The sequence below is a fragment of the Cuculus canorus genome, chromosome 20, assembly GCF_017976375.1.
Source record: "Cuculus canorus isolate bCucCan1 chromosome 20, bCucCan1.pri, whole genome shotgun sequence".
In the NCBI taxonomy this organism is placed as follows: domain Eukaryota; kingdom Metazoa; phylum Chordata; class Aves; order Cuculiformes; family Cuculidae; genus Cuculus; species Cuculus canorus.
This window is the reverse complement of record NC_071420.1, coordinates 3936337-3955039: the sequence shown is the minus strand read 5'-3', so window position 1 is coordinate 3955039 and position 18703 is coordinate 3936337. Positions and strand designations below refer to the sequence as shown.

Sequence of the window (18703 nt, the reverse complement as noted above, 5' to 3'; positions counted from 1 at the left end):
CAGTTCTCCTGTAGTCATAGCACAGAAAATGGTACCTTTTATTTAGAGAACATGTGTGTCATCTGGCAGTGGAGAAGCAGGCTGCAATTCCAACATGTCCAGAAGGAAAGATTGCAAGGCAAGGAGTCACACAGTGTTCTGCATAGTTTTGTTCCATTGCGTAGTTACTCATTTCCTCAATTGCCCTGGAAGTCCATGAGTAACTCAATCTATTTGAGAGCTACAGAGACATATTTAATCCAAGCTCTACATTAAATAGTGCAGACACAGAAATTAGCAGTTAGTGTACTTCAAGCCAAAACTAATGTGTAGACCTTGGGAATGATTTCCAGCCTGATGTATTTAGAAGCAAACGCCAGTGTTGCTGGGCGAGGCAGCCAAGGCTAGTCTGTGTTGATCCAGATTACAAAGTATTCAGTATGTAAAAGATGAGTTACACAGTATTGTGTGAGTTCCAGGCAAACTCTAGATTATGAAATCGTACCCTTGGGGATCTCAGGTTTGGTGATAGCAGAGCTAGGAGGTGGCATTCAGACTGTATTTGGGGCAGATGCAGTGCCAAGACTAGAATTCAGCAACACCACGTTCTTACAAGCTTGATACTATGGATTGATGGAAACATCTTCCATACAACTGTTTATGAAAGAGTCTGATTGTCTTGGCTCAGCCCCAAAGCAGCCTTGAAAGCCAGAACCTTCTACAAATGGTGTTCCAGTTGGAGCTTGTATTTGAGAAGGTGAGTTCAGCTCTCATATTGGATCTCAGCATCCACACCCACCTGAAATTAGGGAGCATTTGAATGTGTGATGTTTGTAGAGGATTTTAAATGCTTCTGCAGAACACAAGATATGGAGTACAACATGTGGAGTTTGCTAGAGGAGGCAGCAAAGCTGGGACAGACTTTGTATGCCTTTTCCTCCCTTTCTCTCTTTCATTGCTATCTCCTCAGGTGTGCTTTGGGGTACATGAGAGGGAGGCTCCCAAGGCCCTTCATTCTCCAAGCTTATGCTTGCCTTACACACTGGCAGCTCAAACCCAGGGGAAACTGGGATGCTGATCACATTAATCTTTATCTTCTCTGATTTAGTAGCAACAAGAGACATATCCAAACACACAAGAGACTCAGAGACTCTGAATGTCACTGGGCTCTGCAAGTGTAAGTCAGGCCTATGAAATGATGCTTAGAGGATGGCCACTAGAAATGGAATTGCTTGCTATGGCGTTTTATGGGATGGCTCTTCTTAAAAAGGAGAGACCTTTGTCTCCCTACCAGTCCACTTGAGCATGTGTGATATGTTTGAGGCACAGGATGATGCCAGAACGAATGAGGGAGACACACAGCTCTGAGTGCTTTTTTTCCTCCCATGCACATGGTGTGTAGTCCGTGCTCACATGAGGGAGCATGGACTCCAGACCTTTCAAGAGTTTTCTCTTCTGCTAGTAATTGAGTAATTTCCTCTGTGCTCTCCCCACTCCGGAAGGGATTTCTGGACCTGTTTGTCTTGGCTGTTGCTCAGGCTTCCACTAGTGAAAGCTCCATTTCCTGAATACCAAGGTCACCCAGAAGAAAACCCAGCGACACCAGTGGCAGCGGCTCCCATTTCAGAACAGGTGTGGGGAGAGAACTCCCTCTTGCCCTAAAGATTTCATTGAGCAATAATTTCCACATCAAGTACATTTCCTATCCCAACCTTTTGCTCCCAGAACTGGCTAATCCTGTTTTTAACCCAGACAGTTTCAAGATGTTCAGGTTTTTTCATCCTGCCCAGATTGTTTGTGTGATTTCATCATCAGCCTGGTTCAGGCTATGGTTAAAAGCAAGCGCATCATCCAGCCGCACTGTGCGGAGGAAGCAAATGCTCCCGTGTGAAAATGTCTTCAACATGTGAGAAGAAGTTCAGATTTGTTATCAGTGAAATGCATCCCTGAAGTCAGAGGAATACATTTACATGTGATTGCAGCCTGCTTTAGGTCATGAGCTCTGCAGTGATGTTGTGGAGTAGGACCCTGTTTAGCCACCAGACCTAGAAGCTACGTACTGGAGGGGTGGGACATCACTGCTGTGTCAGAGCAGCTTGTGTGCTAGGAGGGATCGCTGAAGGTAAAGAGCCAAAATTTCCAAGGTGGTCTCTTTGCAGATGAAGTAAATGCCAGGTCAGTGTGCAGGTACCTTGGGAATTTTACTTATGAATTTATGTATTTGAAGAGACAGGCAGTTTAGGTGCAAATGTCCTAACGGTAAATTAGACGGCATCAGTTGAAAATTAACTTCCTGCAGTCTCTTTAGCGAGTTCAGACGTTACGTAAGCCCAACAGCACTGAAAACAGCAGCTCCAGTTTCAAAACAGATGTGGAGAAGAAAAACCTCTAAAGGTGTTTCTGAACAGATACATTCCGTGTTGAGTATTTTGTAACTCAGCCTTGTGCTCCCACGATGGCCTGAGCCACTTTTGTCAAGCTAATGATTAGCTTATTTAGTCTGCTTACTATAGTCTCTTATCTCATTCTTCTGGTTTATTTTCTCCTGCTCTCCATAGAAGGGAAAATGTGTGTTTTGGCTTGCCTGAGGTTTTTAGCTTGGTTTCCTAAGGAAACAGGAATAATGCGGTGGTGTTTATATGCATGTACACATGTGTGCTCAAAAGATGTTAGAGCCCATTGGCTAATTTCAACCACATTTCACAGCAGAGTAGGAGGCTTAAAATGTTGGTTTGTACAGATTGCATGAAAATAAGTGACCAGGCAGTAGAGACAAACCCTCTGACCCTGTTTAGTAAAAAGATTTAGTAAATTCCAGCCCTCAACAAGACTCAGACTCCTATTCACCTGCACAGGAGTTTATTCTTCCTGCAGTGAGTAGGACATGTTCTCGTCTTAGGAAAGCGCCACTCTAGATAGGAGTGACTTCAGAGCATATTTTTTCTATCTGTAAAACACAGGGGTGCTCTTCTTGTTCCCTGAGCTGCACAGAATTTAATAATGTCTTTCCCAGATGAGCCACTCAGAACACTGATCTCCTTAAGGAGGGCTTAGGGCTGGGCTGGTCCCTGCCGAGAGCCTCTCAGGTAATGCTGGTATACGGCAAATGCAGCCGAAGCCGATGACATCATTTTTCTCCTTATAAAATAGGGGTTGATGAGAAAGTGCTTCATTGTACCTGAACCAAACTGAACTGGGTCCCACTACTTCCTGCCAGCAGGGAATAACCCCTCTGCTTGGCAGCATTGTTACAACCACTGGGCAAAGCGGAAAGTGGAGCTGTGGACCTGTACTGGGCCGATGAGTTTATAAGCAGCCTTGTCTGGAGTTTGTGGGTTTTGAAGTATTTCTTATCACTGTCTTTGTGTTTCCTCTTGCTCTTTACACAATATCCTGGAGTTTGAGGGCCTCCCCTGTTGAAGGGTGGAGTAGCAAGTTGCAGGACAGGCAGGGTGGCTTTTGATCTTCCCTTGATCTTTAATCCAGTGCTTCAGGCTCTGTGCGTAAAGTAGATTTGGAGAAGGGAGCTGTAGTGAGTAAGCAGGGCACTAGCATTTCCTTCCCTGAAGAGAGAAAAAGCTGGCAAGGAAGCTGACATTGATTGGACTGTGGGGAGGTTATGATGTCTTCCTGGTCATAGAGAAGGGAGCTATGAAGAGCTCTGCATCTCCCAGAGCAAAAAAACAGGGTCTGTCATCTTCACCGCCTGGAATGCCTCCCAGCACACATACCCTGTCTGCTCTACACTTGGTGCTGCTGGTTGTCTTCTAGGTTGGAAGCAGGAGCCACTAAGTGCGCAGCACTGTGCAGGGTGAGCCCTTAGGGTGCTGCTTCCCCCGACATCTTGTTGGTTGGTCTGAGGGCATGGAGCCAAGAGTTTTCTGTGCTTTGGACAGTGACCTGTTAGTGCCGTGTTCACACATTAGTTCTCTATTATGATGTTCCCATTTCTCCCTGCAAAGAAGCAATAAACAATACTATCTTCTCATTCAGTGAAAAGCCTGACTTGGTTGTACAAGAATTGCAGTCAGATGATTCTTTAAAAGCTGATTCTCATATCAGGTTATTTTACCACTGTATTTTCCTGTAATGAAGCGTCATTACTACCAGGTCAATAGTACATGGTTGGGTTGTTCTGGTTAAAGCAGTATGTCCTGATTCATGGTACAACAAACTACAGTTTCACCCTGTAATCCGCAGGCATTCTAGTATGTTCTCAAATCCAAGCGAGAGTGATTCAGTGAGCTGGACCTCTTGGATCAGGAGCAGGTTTGCAACAGATCACTCCAAAAGTCACCTTTTGGCCTGCTAATAAGTACCAAGTGCATCCTGCCAGTGGGATCGCTGTATTTGTCATCTTTCTGTTGGCGAAGCTGTTAGACTGTGGAGTCATCTAGTTCCAGAGTGTCCTGTTTGTTTAGTTGTGTTTCTGTAGCATGAGTTCACACACAAGGCCTCATTGTGCAACACAAAACCATCTCTTTAGATACAATGGGCTGGGACAGTGCTGTGTTAAATGTCAAAGTTGATAACTGCTCAGTCTCCTTCTTCAGAGTGATTATTGTTCTGTGGTTTTGTTGCAGGTGGTAACCTTTGATGCAGGAGGAGTGAGTGGCCATGTTAACCACATCTCTCTTTACACGGCTTTAAGGTACAGTATTCAGCGTGCTTCACTGAATGCCTCACTGTAGTGTCACAGAGTGACTGTGCAGAAAACTAACAGCTAGAGCCAAAAGCAGTATTAACTTCACCGATGTAACTGAGCGCCAGGCTGTGGGACACAGTACTGTTTGGAGAAACTCTCACAGCCCTGTAAATGACCTACAGCATCCTTTATTGTTCCTTTATTCTGCTGGTGCTATGCCAGTCTCCCTTTCCCTGGGCCCTCTTTGCTCTTCCTGTCCTTAATCCCACTGAAATATGGCACAGATCACTTTGCACTTCTGGTTTGAGGGGAGTGTGTGAATAGCTGATGCCTGACCTGGTGGCAGTTGGATTTTGGAAAGTTCTGCACCATTGTTCCAGAGGTTGTTTCCAGCCTATCTGGGTACCTAAATTTACCTCTCTGGCCCAAGGATGTTGCTCTTTCACTGCGGCTGTCTCTATTTACCACTCTTCCTCTATAAATTGTTCCGTTCCTTCACCACTTGATTCATTATATTCTGAGGAATTCTGTCTCAGTGCTGCGATGTGGGGAGGTTGCTATAAAAAATAGATTATATTAAAATCACCTGAATTTTGCTGGCAAGACAGCTCCTGTATTTTATTTTAACCCACTGCTCATTCAGACCTCGTTGTGTCCTAGAGAGCTCTCCCCCAGAGCTGCCCCTGCCTTTCCCAGGCATGAGAAGAACTCTTTGCAAGTGCATCGTGTATTTTTAGCACCCATTTGTTTTCTGAATCATCTGTGCAATTCAAATAACTCCTTGGCTCTCCTTGCTAACAACATCGCAGTGATTTCTCACTTGCCTAGAGAAAGCTGCAGTGCCACAGACGCCGTACTGTGACCTACCAAGCTCCTCTGGGAAGATGCTGAATATCTTTGGTGCTATCTGATGACTGGAATTCAGTGTTAGAGGGGATCGTGGCTTTTCCCAGCAACTTCAGAAATATCCTAACAGAAGGAAAGGGGGTGGAGTTAAAGCAAACCGTGTTTGTTTGTGCTAAGCTGAGAGATGCTTTCCCGCACAATATTATTTGTGGAGTGAGCGAGGAACAGAGGTTAATGACCAATGCTCACAGCATTGGCACAGAGGGACTAGAGAGCTGCCTGGACCTCAGTGTTGGCTCAGTCGATTGCCGTATGGCCTGCAGATGGGAGTGGAGGGCAGATTGTTAGGTGTCCCTGTACACCCTGAAGGGATACAGGGCAAACAAGCTGGCAGCTGAATTACGTATGAGAAAGTTAAGGAAAACTCTCAATTTTGATCCCAGCTCTACTCTTGTCTCACTTTGTGGCTGTGCAGAAATCACCTTCCCACTTTCACACTTCAGGTTTCGCTTGTGGGCGGTGGGGATACAAACCCTCTTCTCAAATCAGAGTAGGTTACCAGGAAGTATTCATTATCTACAAGCCTCTTCAACTCAGACCTTTGCATTAGTCCTTAGCCTACAGGAGGACACTGTCCTGTGCTGATGAGGTCTGTGCTGATAGGAACACTGGGCTATAAGCAGCTCTCATTAACTAAGGGCTGGTTTGTGTCTTGTCTCTCTTCCAATCCTGAATCAGCAGAAATAAGCGTGGTGGCCCTGTCATCTGCATGTGGCAGGACTGATGCTGTGGCCACGGTAAGGTTAAGTTTATTTTTAGTGGCTTGCTTGCCCTCATTATTTTTCAGTTTGTGTCATGGAGGAAGTAGAGCGTGACTGTATCACTCCTGATTTTCAGTGCCCTGATGAGGTCTCACATATTGGCCAGCACAGGCAGCACTGGGAGCATGTGCTGAGGCTTCTCACGTACCTCCCTGCCAGCAGGGCTTTGCAAAGCAGTGGTTGCTGCCCCTGGGGCCCCAGTGCGACATGGTAAAGAGAAGGCAAATAAACTCTCCCCTCCCAGGATCGTGTGCAATGTATTTATTAACCATCTTTAAACAAGGTCTGCAGAGTTCTGCCTCAACTGTTGCAAGTGAAAGGGTGAAGCAGTGGGCTGGTGCAGTGATCCTCAGCTCTTCTGGATGCCCCTGGTCTGTGGGTGATGGATTTGTACCCACTACCTAAGAGATTACTTTCTGCTAGAGCAAGCGTAGAAGAGGTTGTGTGACCCATCCCACAGCTCCTTGCTTCAGGAGGTGTGAATTATTAAATGGCTTCAAGGAACAAAACAGTTCAGGAAATGGTCATAGTTGAGCAGATGCTCATTATTGTTTGATAGGGGCATAAATATTCTTTCTAGTGTCTGGAACAGAGGTAATGTTCAAAAGAGCAGGAATTCTACAGAAGAAATGTGCCCTTCCCCTAGCAGCAACCTTCCTCCTGACAGCTTGCAGGGACTCCAGCTGCTGCTATGTATCCAGGCTTCAGATCTGGGAGGAACCGTGAAATGCCAAGGTCTGAGGGTGGATTTGTTCTTCTGCAAGGAAAAAATAAGAAAAAACAGAATGGGAGAGGAACACAAATTGCTATTTGATTTCTGTCTCCCCTGGGAGTATTTCAGTTCTGTCTTCCAGACGGAAAAAAAAGCCCAACCCAAAGCCAAGAAAATCCCACTGTAGCAAAGAAGGGAGAATTGGAAACAATCCTCTGTAGCTCTGCTTCTTTCCCCTTCACCTTGATTTGGCAACGTCATTCTCTCTCATCCCCCCAAACAGGAGCTTTTCCTGTGGCTAAGAGAGGCTGGGTCCTGTGAATGCATTCTCCGAGGAAGAGCAGGTCTTGAGTGACATCAAGGTCACTTCACTCCCCCTCAGCATTTGGCCAGGCTAGGCACTACAGTAATGAGCATGGTAAGTACTATGTGACAGGAATATTAGAGATAGCCTTGCTTTCTTGCTCTTCAAAATGACAGCATTTGCACTGAGATCACGTGTAATATTGAGGTGGTTTAGTTCTGCATGAGTCAGTGTGCATTTTGATTTTAAACAAGCCCTCTCACGCAGTAGACTCACAAACGGAGGGCTGTTAGGTTTTTGTTTGTTTGCTTGGGGCAGAGAGGAATGGTCTTTGTGAGGGGGAGGAAGGACTGCACCACTTCTCCTCTTCAATGAGCTATCAAATCCATTTCAGCCCAACTAGAACAGAAAAGAATAGTCCTTGCCTGCTTAGGGCAGAGCAAACTGAGTGGAAAATAGGAGCTGCTATATTTAAGCACCGTACATTATGTTGTTATAGCAACTGAATCCATAAAACTTGTATCAATGATGCCATATAAAAAGCTACATCAAAGAATCGTTAGCTGAGCCTATTCTCATCAATCCCATTTGGAAAAACACCTCTTGGTCCTGCAGGATGCTTCTGAACAGTCTCCAACTCAGTGTTACGTTGTAAACAAGACTGTGCAGAGGTCATTTTTGGGAACTTAATGCTTTATCACTCTTGAGTTGCGTATGATGCAGCTTGAGTGCCACCAGTGCCTTGGTGCATGTCCATGTCACAGTCTGGCTGTTGAATGCCCCATTTATGGATGCCATGGAACATAGCATTGTGCAGAAGGGCTGCACTGAGGCTCCCTGAAAGAGGAGGATTGATTAAATGCCAGATTCAAATCCGTATATTGAAACAATGAACAGCGCATTGTCCAGCCAAATCCCACAGACTCGATGGGCACAGTTCTCAAAAGCCACCAACTCCATTACATCTCCACAAAGCACAGTTCTGCTTGTATTGAATTTCCAAGGCCAGGTCTTTAAGCATGTGTTGAGCAAGGAGGATGCTGGGTTTTCGGTCATTAGCTTGATGATAGTGAATGATATCCCATTTACCATTTTATTTGGTGCCTACTTACAGTATGGGGCTACACTGGGACTCTGATCTCCGCTCCTTTTAAGTAGGTGTAGTCTGTGCGTTTCAAATGAGTGGCATCTCATTTATGTTTCCAGAGCAGTGTGCTGGTTTGTATTCTCCTTCCCTTTTCCCAGAAAATCCTCTTTTCAAAATTCATTATTGGCTCTGTCTTGGAGAAGGATTTCCTGTGTCGCTGCTGTGTTTGTTTGGGATTGTTTAGCTCCTGCTGGAGTTCTAGGTTCCTACTAAAATAAAGAAGTGAGTTGAAGAAATAACAGGTTCCAGTATCTTATTTTTCTGCCTGTCCTTTCACAGCCCAGCTCACTTTTGTTGTTTTGTTTTACTGGGTCTTAAACTCCCCTGGGGGAGCTTAAGAGAGGTGGTTGTGATTGCACCCAGACTGCCCCCATAAATTCGAGGCAAAATTGTTCTCCTCTGTGTCCCCTTTTAGACTGCCGCGTGCCTGGTGTATATCTTGTACCCAGGTATGTGGTCCTATAATAGATTTTATCTCTTTGTTCCTGCTCCCTCCTTTCTTAATTTGGCTAAGTTTATTCATCACAATGCCTGTCCGTGATACTGTTGTGAGCCGGTAGGAAAAAGTAGCACAAGGCACCAGGATTGCAGGGATTTCCCCCCACAGAAGGTTTTTTCCCAAAGAAACAGCCTCAAGGAATATCCTTCCCATTGTCACTAGGATGCTAGCGGTGTGAGTAGAGCAGTGACACTGCACATTCTTCTCCCAGACAGTGCAGGGACCAAAGCACAGAGCCCCAGAGCAGCTCTGTCAACTGGCAGATCTCTGAATCAACACCTTTTTTTCTGACTGGCAGAACCATTTTTTGCCACTGCAATACATGTGAGTACAGAGTGCCTGAATAGTGTTTTACAGACTGCATGTTGCTACGTGGTGTAGTTCAGGGTGCATGGAAATGGAGCCAGAAAGTCCGGTTAGGGAGGGAGGAGGCATTCCAGATAGCAAACATTCAACATCTGGCAAGTATATCCTTCTAATGTCTCTGTGATTCCTAGGAGACTGGCTGTTCTTCCTCTTTCACATCTGTTCCATCAGATTAATTGGGCAGATTAGAGGTTAGGATCTGAAATGAAGCCCCAATGCATCTTTAAGACATCCATTCTTTGCCATGCTCTTCAAAATTATATTTCCCCAGTGCTCTGCAGCAGCCAGCACAGTCAGTTCAGCAAAGGGTTTTGCCTTTGGCATGGGATATTATTTGGAGAGTGAAGTCATTGATTTCAGTGAATGATTTCTCATTAAACAGAACATCACTAAAAGTGTAATCCACCCACCAGGGCATCAGTCCTGCTTCTGCCCAGAGGAGTTCTGTGTTCCCCAAGATTGACGTTTCAGCTCCATCTTGACTTGTTCCTTCAGTGGCCAGTGCGTTTTAGGAGCTAGCCCACTCAGCAAATGACATCTTCCCTTGAGGATGACTGAATCAAGACAGGGAATTCGGGAGCTAGTTCAGTCCTGCAGTTTGCAGGATAAGAGTTGTTGGACCATTTCAGTGTTTCTGCTGAGCAGATGTAGCTGAGAGCTACAGACAGCAGGAGCTTTCAAAGCAGCTGGTCCTTGATGGAGAAGCTGGTGTCGCGTCCTTGCAGCGCAGAAATGGTGGATGCCTTCAGATATCTCACAGCCTTTTGAAGTGCTTTATTGCACAAGAGTCTCACTTTCCTTCAAATGTGGATCTGAACAGGCCTCTGGCGTAATAAAGAGGGTGCAGCGAGAGGTGCCCTCTCATCCACTGGCTTTGGCACTGCGCGGGTGGGTGAGAACGAGTCACCTTCATGTTTAAAAAGAATTTATAAAATGTCCTTCTGGAAAAAAAAAAACACATGGAAAAAGCTCCCAAAAAAAGAGCCTGTTTGTGTTTGACTTTTTGAGATTTTATGCCAAACTCTTTCATTTCACTCAAACCACAGCAAGTCCAGTCTGTAAAACAACATTCCCAAAATGGCAACAACAGAGAACTGCAACCTCTCCCCTACTTGGAAGTGTCCCACAGAGACAGCTCCAGCAGGGTGGAGATGGGAGCGAGAAGATTGTTTTGGGAGAGGATCAGCTAGTTTTATGAATGCGTGCGGAGGTAGAGTTTTGTGTTTCTCTCTCTCTCTCTCTCTCTTTGCAGCCACAGTTCACTGCTGTCTCTTGCCTGAGAAATCCAAACGAGCGAGGCTGCAATTCCTCTGCAGCATTACAGCTGGGTGGAGCCCATTCCCATAGCTCCGCACTGAGCCTTCCTGAGTACTGAGGCATTTGGCTCAGGAGAAGAAGAATAAGGAGATAAACAGTTTCTTCGTGCCTATTCTTCCAGATCACTGTCAGATCTGTCTGGCAGCAGCTTTGAGGACCTTTCAGTAACCAAAATACAGTTTGTGTCTCCCTGAACCTTTATATAAGCACAAACTCCTTAATTTGTTGCTGAATCAAACTTTTCTTCCCTGCTGAAGATGCTCTCTGCTCCTGCTGAGACATTTCCATATGAACTGGATCTTTCCTTGCTTCTGTTTCTAGGGCCAGGAATGGTTATTATTAGTTCACTCCTGGAGTAGCTCTTCACATCCTTTAATTTGCTGTTGGTTAGTGCTTTGAAGGCCCCTCTGTGGCAGAGCAGCACACCCAGAACAGACACTAGGACCCGCTTAGCCAAATTTCACAACCGCTCACTGCTTTATCTCTCCAGCTTGTTTTTAAAAGTTCTCACCCCGCTAGCTTTATCAATGCTGAGTCACTTCTTTGGGTGGCCAGATTCTCGTCATGGGGGAAGAAACCTCTGGCAGAAGAGCAGAGCAGATGTAAACGGAGAAATGTTTTCCCCCTCGCCCCCCTCCCTGGAAAACTGGTGGTAATATTTACAAGGCAACATTTAACAATCTTTGTCAGAACAGTAGGACTTGAGCAGTGGGGTAGAAGGTGGCCAAGTCAGTATTACAAGGCCGTTGTTTAGTAGGAAATGGTATTGCTTGCAGATCTTTGGCTTTGGAGGAGACCATTAGCAGGAAAAGCTGTTTAAGGCATATGTCTTCTGATTGTTGTTTGAGTTCTGCCATGACCTGCATTTCTGGCTTGATTTTTGCTTTGAATTGCTTTGGATATTCATTACCCCGTGCTTCCTATTTTGTCTACGCCTGTGTAGCTAATCCTTTTCCTTGAACTTAATCAATAGCCAGAGATAATCCTAGTTTGAAAGTGACTGGAGAAACATAACAGTTTACATATAATGTATGTTTTATCCTGGTTGATTTACACATGAACTGGCACATTGTCCTTCGTTAAATACACCACTATAAGATGATAACAATCTCTTTAAATATTACACAGGGTTGAATAACTTTTTTTATTTCCTTTCTCCTTTTGGCGAATGTTCCACTGTTTGGATTTTTTTTCCTGGGTGTAGAACAGCTCTGAGTGCCACCTGCTGGAGACCTGCTTCTTCCCATGAGCCAGATCTGCAGGCGATGCAGATGGTGATGTGAGCATAGGTGCTCTGAAGCTGTTAACCATAGACTAGGACAGGAAAAACAAGAGAATTAAAAAGGAATTGAAGCTGATACCCTCTGATGCCTTCACCATATCAGGATCATTACATTTGTTGATGGAAGTACCATCTCCTGCACTGGTCCCCTCAATCTGTTTCCAAGGGATGCATTTTTGCTATGGAGACTTCCCAGGACAAAGCCATGGAGGGATCAAAGTCTTAGTGAGCAGAAATTCAGAGCATCTTCTCAGATGTCCCAGCACCAGCTTGAGTTAGAAAGAGAACATCTGGTCCCTGAGCAGGAGCTGCCACTGAGGCAATCTCCCTGGTCAGCAGGCACAAGGCTTTAAAGAGCCGATGCTCTCAGAGGTGAAGAGCCTTTGGCAGCCTTTTGTAGTTTCCCTTAGTGCAACATGAGAAGTTTGAGAGCGAGCTGGATTTATGGAGCTTATTTGTGCTGTGTCCCAGCAGCCAGGATGAGGAAAGTAATGGCAGAATTGTGTGGGGAATGAGGCTCACTGCTGCCTGACATGGGCATCCAATGTCAGCTCCTGAACTTTATTATAAGATTAGGCATTGTAGATATACGTGTGTGTGTGTATGTGTTAAGGGAAGGGGTTGATTGAGCATATGGAGTTTATACCTGTAAAATCAGGATTTGAGTCACTTCACTGCATGTTTACCCCCATGTATCTCTCCATTCACAGGTCCCTGCACTCCCAGCGGAAGTTACCTGAAGGTATGTCACATTACTCAGCCCTGACCCTGCAGGTGTTAGGCAATCCTTTACATGAATGTTCTGTCCAGGGTGTCATCTGCCTAGCTTGCCTTTATTTGCAATGCAAAGGAAACCCGAAGCTGAACTTTTCCTTGCCTTTTTATCTCCCTGCAGTTTTTTACTGGCTCAGGCTTCTCTACAGTCACTTTTCTGTCCTTCAGTGTTGCCCTGTCTCAGTGGCATGGTTCAGTGTCTGGCCTGTGCTTCTTGCCATTTAGCTTAAATATGAGTGCTCTTTCGAGTTCTTTCAGCTCCATCACAGAGTTTTGGGTTGCATCTTACTTATAAGCCTTTTTTTTTTTTCTGTGACAAGGACCTCAGAAACCATCACCAGCTCAGCCAAAAATGGTTGCATGTACCAAGCTAAGCTTATATCAAAATGTGATCACTATGGAAAGGGTATCTGAAATCTGCAGTGCCACAATAAAGTGTTTCACCTGTAAATGAGCAAGTTTCTCTGAGAAACTCTGTACAAGCAGGGAAAAGACAGAAGCAAAGCACAGAAGCAGGTCGCTCCTGCCCCCGTTTCTAGCCACCGGCCCAGAGCAGATCTGCAGCCCTTATCTCTAGCCAACAGTGCCTGACTTGGGGATAAATTTGTGGAACTAGTTTAAGCACAAAGCTGAGAGCTGTTTGGACAGAGCATAGGAACGTGGCTCAATCAGGCCCACCCAGCCAACCTCCTGCTCCCTCAGCAGTCATCTGGACTTTGTTTCTTTAATGCTAGTGCCCAAATCATTGTAGGGTTTGAATGCGTCACAGCAAATCAGTTTTAATTCCCTGCTAGCAGCAAGTTGCAGACCAAGAGCTGATGGAGAGAGCGTGAGGCGAGATGGCAGGGTGCCCTTTAAATGAGTTCTGACTATAGTGTCTTCAATTCTCCCATCTATGAAAGAACGAGTATTAATGCCAACTTCTTTCCTAGGACCTTTTCTTTGTTCAGCTTTGGGATGCAGCGGAGAGCTCTGTGTGCTGTGTGCAGTACAAAGAACAAGGAACTGTAGTGGTGGATGTCACTGCGAGGTGTCAGGTCTTATCTAGACTGAACCACCTTCATGTTCTGTTCACGTACTTTTGTTGGATACTCCGTGGTGCTGAGTATGGGCTGCATCTCAGATTGGTTCGGGTTTGAAGCAGACCTGTGTATAGACAACATTTCCATTTCTCTGGCAGCATCAAGAGACTCCTGAAGCTGTGTGAAAGCCTTGCTGCTCTGATTACATCACATCTGACATGACCTACAAACACCAAAGGAACGGGGAGCTCCCATGCTGCTGCTTACGCTGAGCCTTTCCAAATATAGTTCCAGTCTCATTGAAATTCCCAGTATTTATAATTTGATCTGGCAGGCGTGCAGGGCTGTGCATCAGAGGGGCTTAATGAAACAAGAGTGATGCTGGGATTGAGGCTGTCTGGATAGGGCTGAAAGGCATGTTCAGGCCATGGAAATGGGCTGCTCCCCTGTTGGTAAGAGGAAGCTATTTGTAGGTGAAGCTGTGTAAGCCCATGTGATCAGGGAATCCAGAGAAAATCTCTGCAAATGCAAAAGCCAGCTAAGCCTTGCATTGCCTCAGTGATGTGCAAATGAGCACCCTAAATATCCTGCTTTGCTTTCTAATGCCTTTAGCCAGCATAAACACAACAGGCTTTTTATAATCTGTAATCAAGTTCTCCAGCCCAGGCACAAGCACATACGCTTGTTTCAAGAAGCCAGGACAGCTGCTGGGTGCACATGCACCCCTGCTACTGGCCCCATCCAGCAGTAACCAGCGCTCTTCCAAAAAAACTGGTGTGCTAACGTCTGTCAGGGGCAGTGCAAGCCTTCAGCGTGCAGGGATCTGCTCATAATCTTCTCATTCTAGGCATACTTGCTGCATAAGTAGAAACTTGCTTTGGAAGTAGAAAGCCAAGCCGAACAGGCTGCAGGCTTCGTGTACTTCTATTCTAGGCTTAATCCGCGGGCTATATTGATCTTGCCCTTTCTGCCAACCTAGAGAGGTTGTATTACACTGTTAATCCCATTCTGCCCAGGTCACAGTCACAACAAGCTCTGAAAAGCTTCACCTGCTGGTGTCACAGGAGTAGACTTATCAATGGCAGCACTTGTCTTACCCTGCTTGGCAGGGAGCAGCCTGTTCCTCTGAACCCTTTTCCATCTCTCTCTGGACTGTACATTCCTTCCCTGCTTCATTTTGTCTCACGTTCCCATGCGGAGCAGCCTTTGCAGTCAGCATGCGGAGATCATTGTCATATCACTCGCACAAAAGACTTTTACAGTGCCCTTCATTTGAAGGCCATTGCTTTGCCTGATCTGACCGATGGGGGCCCAGGAGGTCAGACGGATCGATACTGAAATTGCTTGCAGTTGTTTTGAGCCCTTGTTGCTGAGTTTTGGGGAACAAAAGAATGTAATTGCTGCATGAATTAGTATCTCTTAGGGAAAAAATGAGGAAAGATAGAGTGCATTTTGCTAACAGAGCAGCCTGCGCTTCAAAGATTGGGTAACCCAAAGTGGGTAGCCTTGCACCAGGCCTCTCTTCCCATCATTATGAGTAGGAATTGATGTGGCATTGCCAGGGTCTGTTAACAACCATCCAGGGAAGGAAGGACCCATTGCACTGTGCCCTGTCCTCCCCAATAAGCACTGGAAAGCTTCCTCCATAGCACATCACAAGTTTGCTTCCAGGTTTGCTACTTGGAAACAAGAAATCTTAGAATAGAATCACAGAATAGAATCAAAGAATAGTTTGGGTTGGAGAGAACCTTAAAGTCATCTAGTTTCAACCCCCCTGTGATGGGCGGGGACACGTCCCACAATGGGAGTAAAAGAACCCTTAGGGCACTGCCACATACAGCAGCAGCTCTTGTCACTGCAGAGCATCCTTTGCCATAGCAAGCCAAAAACCTTATGGTGGCTGAAGAGCGACTGCTGTGTCACTTGTCAAAGGGGACCATGAGTGAGACAGGAGCTCGGGCTTGCAGGTGGAAAGTGGCCCAGGCCACGCCAGTCACACAGCTGCCCACATTCCCATACGTCCAAGAGAACGGCTACAGGGACCTTGGCAGCGGGGGTCCTTCCAGATGGCATCGCACAGCTGCTGCCAGGGCTGGGGCTGACAGAGCTCACCCAGGAGGGATCCAAAGCAAAGGGATGCCAGGAGTTATCCTGGCCTGGGCAGCCTGGGCTGTCCCCCAGCTCCCTCGCCCTGACGGACACCGCCATCTCCTGGCAGGATGGACTGCAGCACGTGTCCAGTAGTTTCAGGAGGGCTTTTCCTCCAGTTCCTGGCACAGCACAGACTCGTGTCAGCATTTGTCTGGATGGCAGCACCAGTGACCTCCCTTGAGGCCTCTAACCCTGCCCATTGCTGCCAACAGCAGGAGAAAATAACTCCTTTGAGTGCTCTGTCCACCCTGCTGGGGTGTCGTGTCCCAGGATCTGTGCCGAAAGAGAGCTGGAAGAGGAACATGGTCCTGGAGCCCTCCGTGACACTGAAATGAGGAGCTACGAGTTTTGCTTTTGAGAGTGGAAAAGGCTACTGAAAAGTTGGAACAAATTGTACCTCCATCTCTTGAAGAGGAGAGAAGAAAGAAGGGCATTGAAAGATCCTAGAGATGTGCTGGCAGGAGCCCACCAGGGCTGCCATGTCCTGCCGCTGCAGGCTTCGGCTGGAACAAAAGCAAGACCTTTCTTTGCAGTGAGATGAGTTAGCATCACTGGGAAAAGGCAGGAGATGCAAACACTGGTAAGGGGATTTGAGGAGGATTGTCCCGTGCCTGCAGTTTATTCTGAGTTCAGCGTGTCACAGACCCCTGGCTGGGGGAGGAGTGGTGCTGGTGGGGTATCTTTGAGTACTGCTCTCCACCTTGGAGACTTCTGCCAATGTGTCTCCAGGAAATTCCCTGTAGGAGCAACGAGTTTTGCTTTCCTACCTCCTCCTTGGTAGAAGTTAGACTGAAGGATCTACCAGATGTCCAAAGCAGGGAAGATAGCAGCAGGGTGACTATTGAGATATTTGTAGGATGACACTCCTGAGCACAAGCAGATCTGCACTGAGGGCTCCTCGCAGCGGCATTGTCACCTCTCTCACAGAAACCCATCTCATGTAGTTACTCCTTTAGGAAAAAATGTTTGCTTCTGCCTTTGTCCTGAAGAATCCTTTCTATTAGGAGGACACAAGTCCTACCTACATTTTAGGGCCAAGAGCTATTTGAGCACCACCAGTTTGCTTTGTGCTCAGGACATAACAGTATCAGCCATGAACACAAGCTGCACGCACTGAAATGGCCCAGTGGGCAGCCCTTGCAGCAATTCAGCATTTCTCTTTGTCTCCTTTGTATAGATTTCACAGTTTAAGGGCGCACTGAAGAAAATCTTGTTGCAAATCTAATTGCAGATCTGACCACCTGTGTAAACTGACTTTGGCCTCTCCTGTCGAAGTCTAGTGCAGTGTCTGGAGTGTGGAACATAATCACAGCAGCTTTCAAGCGCTCAGAAATCCCAAAGCAGCTCCCTCGAGAGCTACAGCCTCTTATCGGGACCAGCAGTAGCTCTGAGCTCATCAGTGAAAACAATTTAGCCATGGTAACAAAAACAGTAATTAACTTTAGAGTTCAAGAGTCTCTTTAAAACAGAACCAAGAGTTCCACAGCAGTAGAATCCTTATGTGTGTTCCTTCATCTGCTTCTTCACAAACAGCTGAGCAATGAATTCTCAAACTCTGTTAAAGTGTAACTGCGTGCCTGAGTTAATATTTGCTACAGCCGTTCCTGAACCTTATACATATTTTTTCTGTTGCTAAGACTTGGAGTAGAAAGAGGAAATTTCCTTTTTCTAGCTGAACCAGTGACTGCTGCTTTAGGTTTCCGTATGTGATACAGTGTCAGCATTCAGACAGCCATCTGTGCTTTTCCCTTTGAATCTAAGCACTTCGGAATAATTGAAATTATAAGTAAAAATCCCCCCAAACCTTCTGTTTTTCAGACCTAGCTTTGCTTTCCACAGTTCACAAACAGAACAAGAACCAGTGCAAGTGGTCATAGACCTGCCCTCGGCACAAAGAGATCCTGGTGGGAGCACGAGTTGAATTGGCTCCCTGTTTGCACACAAAGGGTCCCCATGGCCTGCAGGGACCTGCGGAGCCTTGAGAGATGGGCACCTTACAGACTGCTGTTCTTTTCAAATATTTATCCTCTTCTCTGCCCAGGGTGCCGTGTGCTCGTGCTTGAATCAGTAAATCTCTTCCGGAAGTACATCTCCATCCTGGATGTACCAATCTCCTGTCTCCTGCCTGGAGACACACTCTTCATACTGACAGAGGAGGAGACTGAACAAGCCAAGGTGAGATGCGTGGTACCTGCTTGACCTGTTTGAATAGCTCGTCATTGCTCTGAAGACTTTAGGCAGAAGTGTCATACTCACGGAGAATTTCATCAATAATTATATACATGGATTGTAAATGTCACCAATGAACAATTTCCAGTGATCTGTAAAACATGAATGGACGAGACAAGTTGCTCCATGTGTTCTGTGGATAGCAGGGCAGGGCTGAGCTGATTTGCAGCTCACAGATCTTCAGTAGTCACAGTGCACTGAGTTTTACCCTGTTTCCAGGATGTAGGATGTATTTCAAAGAAGACTGGATGCAGCATAATATTCTGAACATGTGAGTGGCCAATGGATCATAGCTCTAACTACAGATGGAGACAGCTTGTGAGCTTGTGGTCCAAAGCTCTTTACAAGTTTCCTTCTCCACTGTGTATTTTTTGAACTATTTCGCTGCATGAGATCTCACACATTTAGTCCACAGTTCCCTGTATCAGAAACTGGTTAGCTCTCCTTCCATAGCACAAAAATATTTGCCCAGTAAACAGTGCCATTAATTCACAAATTACAGAACTTTCCTGCTTTTGAGGCTGCTAAAAGATAGACTTACATATGGAAACTGCTCTGATAAAGGTGGCAATATTCCCTGGTGTTTCATGTTTCTGAAAACCGACCCCT

General features: G+C 46.0%; 1 protein-coding gene across 1 annotated transcript in view; it reads left to right on the top strand.

Moving 5' to 3' along the window:
* Positions 1-18703, top strand: part of PIGL (phosphatidylinositol glycan anchor biosynthesis class L) — a 70252-nt gene that overhangs the window by 37231 nt on the left and 14318 nt on the right. The window contains exons 4-6 of the mRNA XM_054084840.1: positions 4563-4630; positions 12629-12660; positions 17907-18040. Coding sequence (XP_053940815.1) covers positions 4563-4630; positions 12629-12660; positions 17907-18040 — 234 coding nt within the window. The remainder of the gene's footprint in view (positions 1-4562; positions 4631-12628; positions 12661-17906; positions 18041-18703) is intronic.